The sequence below is a fragment of the Anomaloglossus baeobatrachus genome, chromosome 12 (assembly GCF_048569485.1).
Source record: "Anomaloglossus baeobatrachus isolate aAnoBae1 chromosome 12, aAnoBae1.hap1, whole genome shotgun sequence".
NCBI lineage: Eukaryota > Metazoa > Chordata > Amphibia > Anura > Aromobatidae > Anomaloglossus > Anomaloglossus baeobatrachus.
In genome coordinates, this window is record NC_134364.1 from 11898609 (window position 1) to 11915561 (window position 16953).

The 16953-nt window shown below is 38.4% G+C and overlaps 1 protein-coding gene across 1 annotated transcript in view; it reads right to left on the bottom strand.

Annotated features, from left to right (window-relative positions):
* Positions 1-13131, bottom strand: part of ATXN3 (ataxin 3) — a 37790-nt gene extending 24659 nt beyond the window's left edge. The window contains exon 1 of the mRNA XM_075329927.1: positions 13028-13131. Coding sequence (XP_075186042.1) covers positions 13028-13051 — 24 coding nt within the window. The 5' untranslated portion in view covers positions 13052-13131. The remainder of the gene's footprint in view (positions 1-13027) is intronic.
* Positions 13132-16953: the final 3822 nt, after the last annotated feature.

Genomic DNA, 16953 nt, shown 5'->3' on the forward strand with positions numbered 1-16953 from the left:
ATAATAACATTATATACTGAGCTGTGATGTCACACCCTGTATAATAACATTATATCCTGAGCTGTGATGTCACATCCTGTATAATAACATTATATCCTGAGCTGTGATGTCACACCCTGTATAATAACATTATATCCTGAGCTGTGATGTCACATCCTGTATAATAACAGTATATCCTGAGCTGTGATGTCACATCCTGTATAATAACATTATATACTGAGCTGTGATGTCACATCCTGTATAATAACATTATATCCTGAGCTGTGATGTCACATCCTGTATAATAACATTATATCATGAGCTGTGATGTCACATCCCTGTATAATAACATTATATGCTGAGCTGTGATGTCACATCCTGTATAATAACCTTATATGCTGAGCTGTGATGTCACATCCCGTATAATAACATTATATCATGAGCTGTGATGTCACATCCTGTATAATAACATTATATACTGAGCTGTGATGTCACACCCTGTATAATAACATTATATCCTGAGTTGTGATGTCACACCCTGTATAATAACCTTATATGCTGAGCTGTGATGTCACACCCTGTATAATAACATTATATACTGAGCTGTGATGTCACATCCTGTATAATAACATTATATACTGAGCTGTGATGTCACATCCTGTATAATAACATTATATACTGAGCTGTGATGTCACATCCTGTATAATAACATTATATCCTGAGCTGTGATGTCACATCCTGTATAATAACATTATATCCTGAGCTGTGATGTCACATCCCTGTATAATAACATTATATGCTGAGCTGTGATGTCACACCCTGTATAATAACATTATATCCTGAGCTGTGATGTCACATCCCGTATAATAACATTATATCATGAGCTGTGATGTCACATCCTGTATAATAACATTATATCATGAGCTGTGATGTCACATCCTGTATAATAACATTATATACTGAGCTGTGATGTCACACCCTGTATAATAACATTATATACTGAGCTGTGATGTCACATCCTGTATAATAACATTATATCCTGAGCTGTGATGTCACATCCTGTATAATAACATTATATCCTGAGCTGTGATGTCACATCCTGTATAATAACATTATATCCTGAGTTGTGATGTCACATCCTGTATAATAACATTATATACTGAGCTGTGATGTCACACCCCTGTATAATAACATTATATCCTGAGCTGTGATGTCACACCCTGTATAATAACATTATATCCTGAGCTGTGATGTCACACCCTGTATAATAACATTATATCCTGAGCTGTGATGTCACACCCTGTATAATAACATTATATCCTGAGCTGTGATGTCACACCCCTGTATAATAACATTATATACTGAGCTGTGATGTCACACCCTGTATAATAACATTATATCCTGAGCTGTGATGTCACATCCTGTATAATAACATTATATACTGAGCTGTGATGTCACATCCTGTATAATAACATTATATCCTGAGCTGTGATGTCACATCCTGTATAATAACATTATATACTGAGCTGTGATGTCACATCCCGTATAATAACATTATATCATGAGCTGTGATGTCACATCCTGTATAATAACCTTATATGCTGAGCTGTGATGTCACACCCTGTATAATAACATTATATCCTGAGTTGTGATGTCACATCCCTGTATAATAACATTATACCCTGAGTTGTGATGTCACATCCTGTATAATAACATTATATACTGAGCTGTGATGTCACACCCCTGTATAATAACATTATATCCTGAGCTGTGATGTCACATCCTGTATAATAACATTATATCCTGAGCTGTGATGTCACACCCTGTATAATAACATTATATCCTGAGCTGTGATGTCACACCCTGTATAATAACATTATATCCTGAGCTGTGATGTCACACCCCTGTATAATAACATTATATACTGAGCTGTGATGTCACATCCTGTATAATAACATTATATACTGAGCTGTGATGTCACATCCCTGTATAATAACATTATACCCTGAGCTGTGATGTCACATCCTGAATAACATTATATCCTCAGCTGTGATGTCACATCCTGTATAATAACATTATATGCTGAGCTGTGATGTCACATCCCTGTATAATAACATTATATCCTGAGCTGTGATGTCACATCCTGTATAATAACATTATATACTGAGCTGTGATGTCACATCCTGTATAATAACATTATATCCTGAGCTGTGATGTCACATCCTGTATAATAACATTATATCCTGAGCTGTGATGTCACATCCCTGTATAATAACATTATATCCTGAGCTGTGATGTCACATCCCTGTATAATAACATTATATCCTGAGCTGTGATGTCACATCCTGTATAATAACATTATATCCTGAGCTGTGATGTCACATCCTGTATAATAACATTATATCCTGAGCTGTGATGTCACATCCTGTATAATAACATTATATCCTGAGCTGTGATGTCACACCCCTGTATAATAACATTATATACAGAGCTGTGATGTCACATCCCTGTATAATAACAGTATATCCTGAGCTGTGATGTCACATCCCTGTATAATAACATTATATCCTGAGCTGTGATGTCACACCCCTGTATAATAACAGTATATCCTGAGCTGTGATGTCACATCCCTGTATAATAACATTATATCCTGAGCTGTGATGTCACACCCCTGTATAATAACATTATATCCTGAACTGTGATGTCACATCCTGTATAATAACATTATATCCTGAGCTGTGATGTCACATCCCTGTATAATAACATTATATCCTGAGCTGTGATGTCACATCCCGTATAATAACATTATATCCTGAGCTGTGATGTCACATCCCGTATAATAACATTATATACTGAGCTGTGATGTCACATCCCTGTATAATAACAGTATATCCTGAGCTGTGATGTCACATCCCTGTATAATAACATTATATCCTGAGCTGTGATGTCACATCCTGTATAATAACATTATATACTGAGCTGTGATGTCACATCCTGTATAATAACATTATATCCTGAGCTGTGATGTCACATCCTGTATAATAACATTATATCCTGAGCTGTGATGTCACATCCTGTATAATAACAGTATATACTGAGCTGTGATGTCACACCCCTGTATAATAACATTATATCCTGAGCTGTGATGTCACATCCCTGTATAATAACATTATATCCTGAGCTGTGATGTCACACCCCTGTATAATAACAGTATATCCTGAGCTGTGATGTCACATCCTGTATAATAACATTATATGCTGAGCTGTTATGTCACATCCTGTATAATAACATTATATGCTGAGCTGTGATGTCACATCCCTGTATAATAACATTATATCCTGAGCTGTGATGTCACATCCTGTATAATAACATTATATACTGAGCTGTGATGTCACATCCTGTATAATAACATTATATCCTGAGCTGTGATGTCACATCCTGTATAATAACATTATATCCTGAGCTGTGATGTCACATCCCTGTATAATAACATTATATCCTGAGTTGTGATGTCACATCCTGTATAATAACATTATATCCTGAGCTGTGATGTCACATCCTGTATAATAACATTATATCCTGAGCTGTGATGTCACATCCTGTATAATAACATTATATACTGAGCTGTGATGTCACATCCCGTATAATAACATTATATCATGAGCTGTGATGTCACATCCTGTATAACATTATATGCTGAGCTGTTATGTCACATCCTGTATAATAACATTATATACTGAGCTGTGATGTCACATCCTGTATAATAACATTATATCCTGAGCTGTGATGTCACATCCTGTATAATAACATTATATCCTGAGCTGTGATGTCACATCCCTGTATAATAACATTATATCCTGAGTTGTGATGTCACATCCTGTATAATAACATTATATCCTGAGCTGTGATGTCACATCCTGTATAATAACATTATATCCTGAGCTGTGATGTCACATCCTGTATAATAACATTATATACTGAGCTGTGATGTCACATCCCGTATAATAACATTATATCCTGAGCTGTGATGTCACATCCTGTATAATAACATTATATGCTGAGCTGTTATGTCACATCCTGTATAATAACATTATATGCTGAGCTGTGATGTCACATCCCTGTATAATAACATTATATCCTGAGCTGTGATGTCACACCCCTGTATAATAACATTATATACTGAGCTGTGATGTCACATCCTGTATAATAACATTATATGCTGAGCTGTGATGTCACATCCCTGTATAATAACATTATATACTGAGCTGTGATGTCACATCCCTGTATAATAACATTATATCCTGAGCTGTGATGTCACATCCCTGTATAATAACATTATATCATGAGCTGTGATGTCACATCCCTGTATAATAACAGTATATACTGAGCTGTGATGTCACATCCTGTATAATAACATTATATGCTGAGCTGTGATGTCACATCCTGTATAATAACATTATATCATGAGCTGTGATGTCACATCCTGTATAATAACATTATATACTGAGCTGTGATGTCACATCCCTGTATAATAACATTATATCCTGAGCTGTGATGTCACATCCCTGTATAATAACAGTATATACTGAGCTGTGATGTCACACCCCTGTATAATAACAGTATATACTGAGCTGTGATGTCACATCCTGTATAATAACATTATATCATGAGCTGTGATGTCACATCCTGTATAATAACATTATATACTGAGCTGTGATGTCACATCCCTGTATAATAACATTATATCCTGAGCTGTGATGTCACATCCCTGTATAATAACATTATATCCTGAGCTGTGATGTCACATCCTGTATAATAACATTATATCCTGAGCTGTGATGTCACATCCTGTATAATAACATTATATCCTGAGCTGTGATGTCACATCCTGTATAATAACATTATATCCTGAGCTGTGATGTCACACCCCTGTATAATAACATTATATACAGAGCTGTGATGTCACATCCCTGTATAATAACAGTATATCCTGAGCTGTGATGTCACATCCCTGTATAATAACATTATATCCTGAGCTGTGATGTCACACCCCTGTATAATAACAGTATATCCTGAGCTGTGATGTCACATCCCTGTATAATAACATTATATCCTGAGCTGTGATGTCACACCCCTGTATAATAACATTATATCCTGAACTGTGATGTCACATCCTGTATAATAACATTATATCCTGAGCTGTGATGTCACATCCCTGTATAATAACATTATATCCTGAGCTGTGATGTCACATCCCTGTATAATAACATTATATCCTGAACTGTGATGTCACATCCTGTATAATAACATTATATCCTGAGCTGTGATGTCACATCCCTGTATAATAACATTATATCCTGAGCTGTGATGTCACATCCCGTATAATAACATTATATCCTGAGCTGTGATGTCACATCCCGTATAATAACATTATATACTGAGCTGTGATGTCACATCCCTGTATAATAACAGTATATCCTGAGCTGTGATGTCACATCCCTGTATAATAACATTATATCCTGAGCTGTGATGTCACATCCTGTATAATAACATTATATACTGAGCTGTGATGTCACATCCTGTATAATAACATTATATCCTGAGCTGTGATGTCACATCCTGTATAATAACATTATATCCTGAGCTGTGATGTCACATCCTGTATAATAACATTATATCCTGAGCTGTGATGTCACATCCTGTATAATAACATTATATCCTGAGCTGTGATGTCACATCCCTGTATAATAACATTATATCCTGAGCTGTGATGTCACACCCCTGTATAATAACATTATATACAGAGCTGTGATGTCACACCCCTGTATAATAACATTATATCCTGAGCTGTGATGTCACATCCCTGTATAATAACATTATATCCTGAGCTGTGATGTCACACCCCTGTATAATAACAGTATATCCTGAGCTGTGATGTCACATCCTGTATAATAACATTATATGCTGAGCTGTGATGTCACATCCTGTATAATAACATTATATCCTGAGCTGTGATGTCACATCCTGTATAATAACCTTATATCCTGAGCTGTGATGTCACATCCTGTATAATAACATTATATCCTGAGCTGTGATGTCACATCCTGTATAATAACATTATATCCTGAGCTGTGATGTCACACCCTGTATAATAACAGTATATCCTGAGCTGTGATGTCACATCCTGTATAATAACATTATATCCTGAGCTGTGATGTCACACCCTGTATAATAACATTATATCCTGAGCTGTGATGTCACATCCTGTATAATAACATTATATCCTGAGCTGTGATGTCACATCCTGTATAATAACATTATATCCTGAGCTGTGATGTCACATCCTGTATAATAACATTATATCCTGAGCTGTGATGTCACATCCCTGTATAATAACATTATATCCTGAGCTGTGATGTCACACCCCTGTATAATAACATTATATACAGAGCTGTGATGTCACACCCCTGTATAATAACAGTATATCCTGAGCTGTGATGTCACATCCCTGTATAATAACATTATATCCTGAGCTGTGATGTCACACCCCTGTATAATAACAGTATATCCTGAGCTGTGATGTCACATCCTGTATAATAACATTATATGCTGAGCTGTGATGTCACATCCTGTATAATAACATTATATCCTGAGCTGTGATGTCACATCCTGTATAATAACATTATATCCTGAGCTGTGATGTCACACCCTGTATAATAACAGTATATCCTGAGCTGTGATGTCACATCCTGTATAATAACATTATATCCTGAGCTGTGATGTCACACCCCTGTATAATAACATTATATCCTGAGCTGTGATGTCACACCCTGTATAATAACATTATATCCTGAGCTGTGATGTCACATCCTGTATAATAACATTATATCCTGAGCTGTGATGTCACATCCTGTATAATAACATTATATCCTGAGCTGTGATGTCACATCCCTGTATAATAACATTATATCCTGAGCTGTGATGTCACACCCCTGTATAATAACATTATATACAGAGCTGTGATGTCACACCCCTGTATAATAACAGTATATCCTGAGCTGTGATGTCACATCCCTGTATAATAACATTATATCCTGAGCTGTGATGTCACACCCCTGTATAATAACAGTATATCCTGAGCTGTGATGTCACATCCTGTATAATAACATTATATGCTGAGCTGTGATGTCACATCCTGTATAATAACATTATATCCTGAGCTGTGATGTCACATCCTGTATAATAACATTATATGCTGAGCTGTGATGTCACATCCTGTATAATAACATTATATCCTGAGCTGTGATGTCACACCCCTGTATAATAACAGTATATCCTGAGCTGTGATGTCACATCCTGTATAATAACATTATATCCTGAGCTGTGATGTCACACCCTGTATAATAACATTATATCCTGAGCTGTGATGTCACATCCTGTATAATAACATTATATCCTGAGCTGTGATGTCACATCCTGTATAATAACATTATATGCTGAGCTGTGATGTCACATCCTGTATAATAACATTATATACTGAGCTGTGATGTCACATCCTGTATAATAACATTATATACTGAGCTGTGATGTCACACCCTGTATAATAACATTATATACTGAGCTGTGATGTCACATCCTGTATAATAACATTATATACTGAGCTGTGATGTCACATCCTGTATAACAACATTATATACTGAGCTGTGATGTCACACCCTGTATAATAACATTATATGCTGAGCTGTGATGTCACACCCTGTATAATAACATTATATCCTGAGCTGTGATGTCACATCCCTGTATAATAACATTATATCCTGAGCTGTGATGTCACACCCCTGTATAATAACATTATATACTGAGCTGTGATGTCACACCCTGTATAATAACATTATATCCTGAGCTGTGATGTCACACCCCTGTATAATAACAGTATATCCTGAGCTGTGATGTCACATCCTGTATAATAACATTATATGCTGAGCTGTGATGTCACATCCTGTATAATAACATTATATCCTGAGCTGTGATGTCACATCCTGTATAATAACATTATATGCTGAGCTGTGATGTCACATCCTGTATAATAACATTATATCCTGACCTGTGATGTCACACCCCTGTATAATAACAGTATATCCTGAGCTGTGATGTCACATCCTGTATAATAACATTATATCCTGAGCTGTGATGTCACACCCTGTATAATAACATTATATCCTGAGCTGTGATGTCACATCCTGTATAATAACATTATATCCTGAGCTGTGATGTCACATCCTGTATAATAACATTATATGCTGAGCTGTGATGTCACATCCTGTATAATAACATTATATACTGAGCTGTGATGTCACATCCTGTATAATAACATTATATACTGAGCTGTGATGTCACACCCTGTATAATAACATTATATACTGAGCTGTGATGTCACATCCTGTATAATAACATTATATACTGAGCTGTGATGTCACATCCTGTATAATAACATTATATACTGAGCTGTGATGTCACACCCTGTATAATAACATTATATGCTGAGCTGTGATGTCACACCCTGTATAATAACATTATATCCTGAGCTGTGATGTCACATCCCTGTATAATAACATTATATCCTGAGCTGTGATGTCACACCCCTGTATAATAACATTATATACTGAGCTGTGATGTCACATCCTGTATAATAACATTATATACTGAGCTGTGATGTCACACCCTGTATAATAACATTATATCCTGAGCTGTGATGTCACACCCCTGTATAATAACATTATATCCTGAGCTGTGATGTCACATCCCTGTATAATAACATTATATCCTGAGCTGTGATGTCACATCCCTGTATAATAACATTATATGCTGAGCTGTGATGTCACACCCTGTATAATAACATTATATGCTGAGCTGTGATGTCACATCCCCGTATAATAACATTATATGCTGAGCTGTGATGTCACACCCCTGTATAATAACATTATATTCTGAGCTGTGATGTCACATCCTGTATAATAACATTATATACTGAGCTGTGATGTCACATCCTGTATAATAACATTATATGCTGAGCTGTGATGTCACATCCCTGTATAATAACATTATATACTGAGCTGTGATGTCACATCCTGTATAATAACATTATATCCTGAGCTGTGATGTCACATCCCTGTATAATAACATTATATCCTGAGCTGTGATGTCACATCCCTGTATAATAACATTATATCCTGAGCTGTGATGTCACATCCCTGTATAATAACATTATATCCTGAGCTGTGATGTCACATCCCTGTATAATAACATTATATCATGAGCTGTGATGTCACATCCCTGTATAATAACAGTATATACTGAGCTGTGATGTCACATCCTGTATAATAACATTATATCCTGAGTTGTGATGTCACATCCTGTATAATAACAGTATATCCTGAGCTGTGATGTCACATCCCTGTATAATAACATTATATCCTGAGCTATGATGTCACATCCCTGTATAATAACATTATATCCTGAGCTGTGATGTCACACCCCTGTATAATAACAGTATATCCTGAGCTGTGATGTCACATCCCTGTATAATAACATTATATCCTGAGTTGTGATGTCACATCCCTGTATAATAACATTATATCCTGAGCTGTGATGTCACATCCTGTATAATAACATTATATCCTGAGCTGTGATGTCACACCCTGTATAATAACATTATATCCTGAGCTGTGATGTCACACCCCTGTATAATAACATTATATCCTGAGCTGTGATGTCACATCCCTGTATAATAACATTATTTCCTGAGCTGTCATGTCACACCCTGTATAATAACAGTATATACTGAGCTGTGATGTCACATCCTGTATAATAACATTATATCCTGAGCTGTGATGTCACATCCCTGTATAATAACATTATATCCTGAGCTGTGATGTCACATCCTGTATAATAACATTATATGCTGAGCTGTGATGTCACATCCTGTATAATAACATTATATACTGAGCTGTGATGTCACATCCTGTATAATAACATTATATACTGAGCTGTGATGTCACACCCTGTATAATAACATTATATACTGAGCTGTGATGTCACACCCTGTATAATAACATTATATGCTGAGCTGTGATGTCACACCCTGTATAATAACATTATATCCTGAGCTGTGATGTCACATCCCTGTATAATAACATTATATCCTGAGCTGTGATGTCACACCCCTGTATAATAACAGTATATCCTGAGCTGTGATGTCACACCCTGTATAATAACATTATATGCTGAGCTGTGATGTCACATCCTGTATAATAACATTATATACTGAGCTGTGATGTCACATCCTGTATAATAACATTATATACTGAGCTGTGATGTCACACCCTGTATAATAACATTATATCCTGAGCTGTGATGTCACATCCTGTATAATAACCTTATATCCTGAGCTGTGATGTCACACCCTGTATAATAACCTTATATGCTGAGCTGTGATGTCACATCCTGTATAATAACATTATATACTGAGCTGTGATGTCACATCCTGTATAATAACATTATATACTGAGCTGTGATGTCACATCCCTGTATAATAACATTATATGCTGAGCTGTGATGTCACACCCTGTATAATAACATTATATCCTGAGCTGTGATGTCACATCCCTGTATAATAACATTATATCCTGAGCTGTGATGTCACACCCCTGTATAATAACATTATATACTGAGCTGTGATGTCACATCCTGTATAATAACATTATATGCTGAGCTGTGATGTCACACCCTGTATAATAACATTATATCCTGAGCTGTGATGTCACATCCCTGTATAATAACATTATATCCTGAGCTGTGATGTCACACCCCTGTATAATAACAGTATATCCTGAGCTGTGATGTCACACCCTGTATAATAACATTATATCCTGAGCTGTGATGTCACACCCCTGTATAATAACATTATATCCTGAGCTGTGATGTCACATCCCTGTATAATAACATTATATCCTGAGCTGTGATGTCACATCCCTGTATAATAACATTATATGCTGAGCTGTGATGTCACACCCTGTATAATAACATTATATGCTGAGCTGTGATGTCACATCCCTGTATAATAACATTATATGCTGAGCTGTGATGTCACACCCCTGTATAATAACATTATATTCTGAGCTGTGATGTCACATCCTGTATAATAACATTATATACTGAGCTGTGATGTCACATCCTGTATAATAACATTATATGCTGAGCTGTGATGTCACATCCCTGTATAATAACATTATATACTGAGCTGTGATGTCACACCCTGTATAATAACAGTATATACTGAGCTGTGATGTCACACCCTGTATAATAACATTATATCCTGAGCTGTGATGTCACATCCTGTATAATAACATTATATACTGAGCTGTGATGTCACATCCTGTATAATAACATTATATGCTGAGCTGTGATGTCACATCCTGTATAATAACATTATATCCTGAGCTGTGATGTCACATCCTGTATAATAACATTATATCCTGAGCTGTGATGTCACATACCTGTATAATAACATTATATCCTGAGCTGTGATGTCATACCCCTGTATAATAACATTATATACTGAGCTGTGATGTCACATCCCTGTATAATAACATTATATCCTGAGCTGAGATGTCACATCCCTGTATAATAACATTATATCCTGAGCTGTGATGTCACATCCTGTATAATAACCTTATATCCTGAGCTGTGATGTCACATCCCTGTATAATAACATTATATCCTGAGCTGTGATGTCACATCCTGTATAATAACATTATATCATGAGCTGTGATGTCACATCCTGTATAATAACATTATATCATGAGCTGTGATGTCACATCCTGTATAATAACATTATATCCTGAGCTGTGATGTCACATCCTGTATAATAACATTATATCATGAGCTGTGATGTCACATCCTGTATAATAACATTATATCCTGAGCTGTGATGTCACATCCCTGTATAATAACATTATATGCTGAGCTGTGATGTCACACCCTGTATAATAACAGTATATCCTGAGCTGTGATGTCACATCCTGTATAATAACATTATATACTGAGCTGTGATGTCACATCCTGTATAATAACATTATATACTGAGCTGTGATGTCACATCCCGTATAATAACATTATATCCTGAGCTGTGATGTCACACCCTGTATAATAACATTATATCCTGAGCTGTGATGTCACACCCCTGTATAATAACATTATATCCTGAGCTGTGATGTCACATCCCTGTATAATAACATTATATCCTGAGCTGTGATGTCACATCCTGTATAATAACATTATATACTGAGCTGTGATGTCACACCCTGTATAATAACATTATATCCTGAGCTGTGATGTCACATCCTGTATAATAACATTATATGCTGAGCTGTGATGTCACACCCCTGTATAATAACATTATATCCTGAGCTGTGATGTCACATCCCTGTATAATAACATTATATCCTGAGCTGTGATGTCACATCCTGTATAATAACATTATATCCTGAGCTGTGATGTCACATCCCTGTATAATAACATTATATCCTGAGCTGTGATGTCACATCCTGTATAATAACATTATATACTGAGCTGTGATGTCACATCCTGTATAATAACATTATATACTGAGCTGTGATGTCACATCCTGTATAATAACATTATATGCTGAGCTGTGATGTCACATCCCTGTATAATAACATTATATACTGAGCTGTGATGTCACATCCTGTATAATAACATTATATACTGAGCTGTGATGTCACATCCTGTATAATAACATTATATCCTGAGCTGTGATGTCACATCCCCTGTGTAACACTATTATGTCCGGCTGTGACGTCAGACCCGTGCTGTAATAACACTTTGTGTCTGTGGATTCCTTTCCCCGGGTGTTGGCTGTTTTTGGCTCCCGGTGAGCACGTATCACCGCCATGACAGCTGCGTCCGGCCCCGGTGCCCCCTCCCCCCGCCGCTCCCCGATCTCCGGCGCTCACAGATGACAACTTACTTTTTCGTGAAAGATCACCTCCATGTTTATTTGTCTCAACTGCCGGCCACACCCCTCCCGGCTACGTCACGGAAGTGCCGGTAAGGAACTGCCCAATGGTCATCTCAGATTCCGATCACGTGTAAGTGATGATCAGGTGACTGACTTTAGATCACGTGGCTATCTGACGCTTACGCCGTGTGACGTCATCAGAGGGCATTAGCTGTTGGCTGCCATCTTTGTTCCTGGAATCTGGTTCTGTCCCCTGTAGGCACGCGTGCTGGGTGTATCTGTGTCCTGCCCTGGGCAGTGATAACTGGGAGCAAACAGATGGAAAACCTAAAACTGCATCACTGATTGTTCACGGAGAAGCTGTTGTTTTTATGTGCTGCAGATTCTCTGCCAATACCTTTCCATGAATGAGAATCCCCTGCAGCCCTGAGTGCAGCCCTGAGTGCAGCCCTGAGTGCAGCCCTGAGTGCAGCCCTGAGTGCAGCCCTGAGTGCAGCCCACATGTATCCCGATGTTCCACTGTTCCCTGGGGCTTCTGCCACATTTATCACTGATTCCACTTCTTGTACCACGTTCTGCACAGTAGATATGTATTGCTGCACTTTGTTCTCCAGAGCTGCACTTCCTTCTGCATAATGTTATAACATCCACAGCCTTGTTTTCATCTGCATTAATTATTTTTCTTTTTAGGATTTTTCTCCGTTACTGATTTTTCTCGGTTTCCTGCAAATTTTTTAGCCAAACCTAAACTAAACTAATAGGATAAGGGAAAATGTAGTGATCGCTGAGGCCTGGAGGGTCAGCCTGTGCTCCCCCTCCAAACTCTGTAGGGACACTGGATGGAGCAGTGGTGCGCACGCTGAGCCTGCATCAGACTGGGCTCTGTAGGGTCTCGTTCTGATGGCCCCAGTGACTTCATGTCCAGCAGACGCGTGAACCAGAACTGTACAGTTTGGGGTTCGCACTGAACATGGGCTGTAAAAAAAAAATGTGTTTGAGTTTGGAGTTCAATTTAGTAGAGCAAGAGAGAAAGAAAATGCGCAAAAAAGTGGGATCACCAAATATAGCAAACAATATCAAGTTTGGAGTTCAGGCGCTTTACGTATGTGGACCACTCGAGCAAGCAACGCAGTGCTCGGGTACGCTCGGGGCTCGGTCCAGTGCCTTCAGTCTCTGAATGGCTCACACGGGGTAACATTTTCGGAATGTTGTGTACAAAACAAATAAATACATTATTAATCCCATCGTCCCTCGGAAGAGATCTATACAGTGGAGCCTTGGTTTAAGAGTATAACTTGGTTTGAGAGCGTTTTGCAAGACAAGCAAAGCTTTTTAAAAATATGTAACTTGGTTTAAGAGCAATGCTTTCCAAGAAGAGTAAATTCTCCCCGTGCACACGTCTGGTTCTGTCCTTTCACCGCGCTCTGACCCGCTCTGGAGGTAACTTTCTGTACATATACTGTATACAGTATACCATTGTACAGTGCAGTATATACTATATAGCATTTCTATCAATTTGTGGACACAGTATTGTACTCTTTCGGCTAACCAGTGCAGCACATTGCTTATACTGTACCTCGCACACACCAACAATTCTAGTGGAAGCTAATGTACTGTTTAATTTGTTTTACATGTTTTTTACTGCACTGCATTCTGTATTAGTGACTGTAATAATTGTATATGAATACAGGACATTATATTGTATTACTGTAATAAGTTTGTATAAATACAGTAACTATTTTTGGGTTGTGGAACGAATTGTCTGCATTTCAATTATTTCCTATGGGAAAATTTGCTGTGATATAAGGGTAACTTGGTTTAAGAGCAAACTCCCGGGTTCCACTGTATATGGCTGTATGGGGGCAAATAGGCGAACTGCACAATCAGTGACTTCCATTGGGGTTCGGGCTCCGGGATCAACTTGAGGTCATGACCAAGTCCTTGGGCGGCACGGTGGCTCAATGGGCGACACGGTGGCTCAATGGGCGGCACGGTGGCTTAGTGGTTAGCACTGCAGTCTTGTGGTGGCTCAGTGGTTAACACGGCAGTCTTGAGGTGGCTCAGTAGTTAGCACTGCAGTCTTGCAGCGCTGGGGTCCTGGGTTCAAATCCCACCCAGGACACCATCTGCAAGGAGTTTGTATGTTCTCCCCTTGTTTGCGTGGGTTTCCTCCGGGTTCTCCGGTTTCCTCCCACACTCCAAAGACATACAGATAGGCACTCTAGATTGTGAGCCCCAATGGGGACAGTAGTGCCAATGTATGTAAAGCGCTGTGGAATTAATAGCGCTATATAAATTAATAAAATTATTAAATTCATTATTATTATTAAGTCCTGAACAGAACTTTCTCCAAAGTTCGGCTGAACCTGGGTCATCTCTGTTGCCAGAAATCATTAAAGGTGTTATGAATTTCAAAGCGCTGCGGAATATGTTGGTGCTATAGAAATAAAAATGATCACTGTATGATTAGTGACTGTATGACTGCTGACAGTGCCATGCGCCTGCTGTGACAGCTCCCCGGGCGGTCACATCACCTATATGTATGTGATTTGTGCACTCATGGTCATATACCATCCAGACATGTCCAGCTTCTCTCTAAAATAATTGAGTGCATCTAATCATTACGGGACCACATGTATGCAAATCACATACAGTCCAAGCTTCACTAGCTGGTCCAGCAAATAGAAAACACCACATGCAACAAGCCATCACCATCAGAAATACAGCCCCAGTGTAAAGCGCAGTATACGTTACCTGCACCGCACTTATAAGTGGGGATTGTGTTTCTGGCAGTGATGACTTGTTCCATGTGTTTTTTCCATTTTCTGGAGGTGCTGGATCAGCTGCTGAAGCTTGGTCTGTGGTCGGGGTTTGGATCCTTTGGAATTGGGGAGCTGATTACGCCTTTATGTCAGATATGCAAATCACTTGCAGGAGGCGTCATGTGACCAATTGCTCTAACTAGGGAATGCAGAGGGTGTGCGCACAAGGCCGGCAGCCACATACCGTAACTGCAGATAACCCCTATAAGATTCCCTTATCTTATTAAATATACATTAAACCAACATTTGAAAAGTTGTTTATTTTTAATAGGAAGAAACAAGTTTTGCTTTTCATGGTTTGCAGCTTTTTTGAGCAGTTTACAATCCACCACCGCACGTCCATATCTTCACACTGCTCCTCCTGCAGTGCTAGTGTGCCTGGCTCTCCTTCCTTAGGCCCCCTTCACACGTGCATGATAAAAACACACTTTTCCACAGTCTGTGGTGTGGGTGCGTATATGTGTGTGTGGTCAACCAGTGCTGTCGGTGATCTATCTGTGATAGCACACAGACAGCAGGAACCTCTATACTCACCTGTCTCTGCTGCTGCTTCTGGGTCCGCGATGCAGTGAATAGTCATGAGCATAATCAGCGAGCCCGGAAGCAAGTGACAGCAGCACTGGAGAGAGGCGAGTATAGAAAATAATTATATTTCAAAGACACGTGTTATGTCCGATACGTGTCACACTGATGTCATATGGATCACATCAATGTGCAGTCCGTGTGACATCCGTGCTGCGGAGAAAAAACTGACATGTTGCCATATGGAGCACACAAACACATGTATGCTCCACATGGACACGCGGTCCGTGAGAAAACAGGGCTGAGTGCGCAGACCCATTGATTTTAATGGGTCTGCGTATGTTTGTGTCTCCAGTACATATGAAAACGGACGTCTATGTACCGGAATCACTGACGTCTGTAGGGGGCCTTACACACAGCATTATGCACTGCGTCACAGCGCCCACCCAGAATACCTCCCCTATATGTACAACTAAAGAAATGGAAGTGAAATTGACTAAAACGACACAACATGCTGTATATGGGGAGGGGGTGAAACAGACACAGAATAAACTATTTTTTTGACCGTATATTTTTGCAGTAAGTGATTTC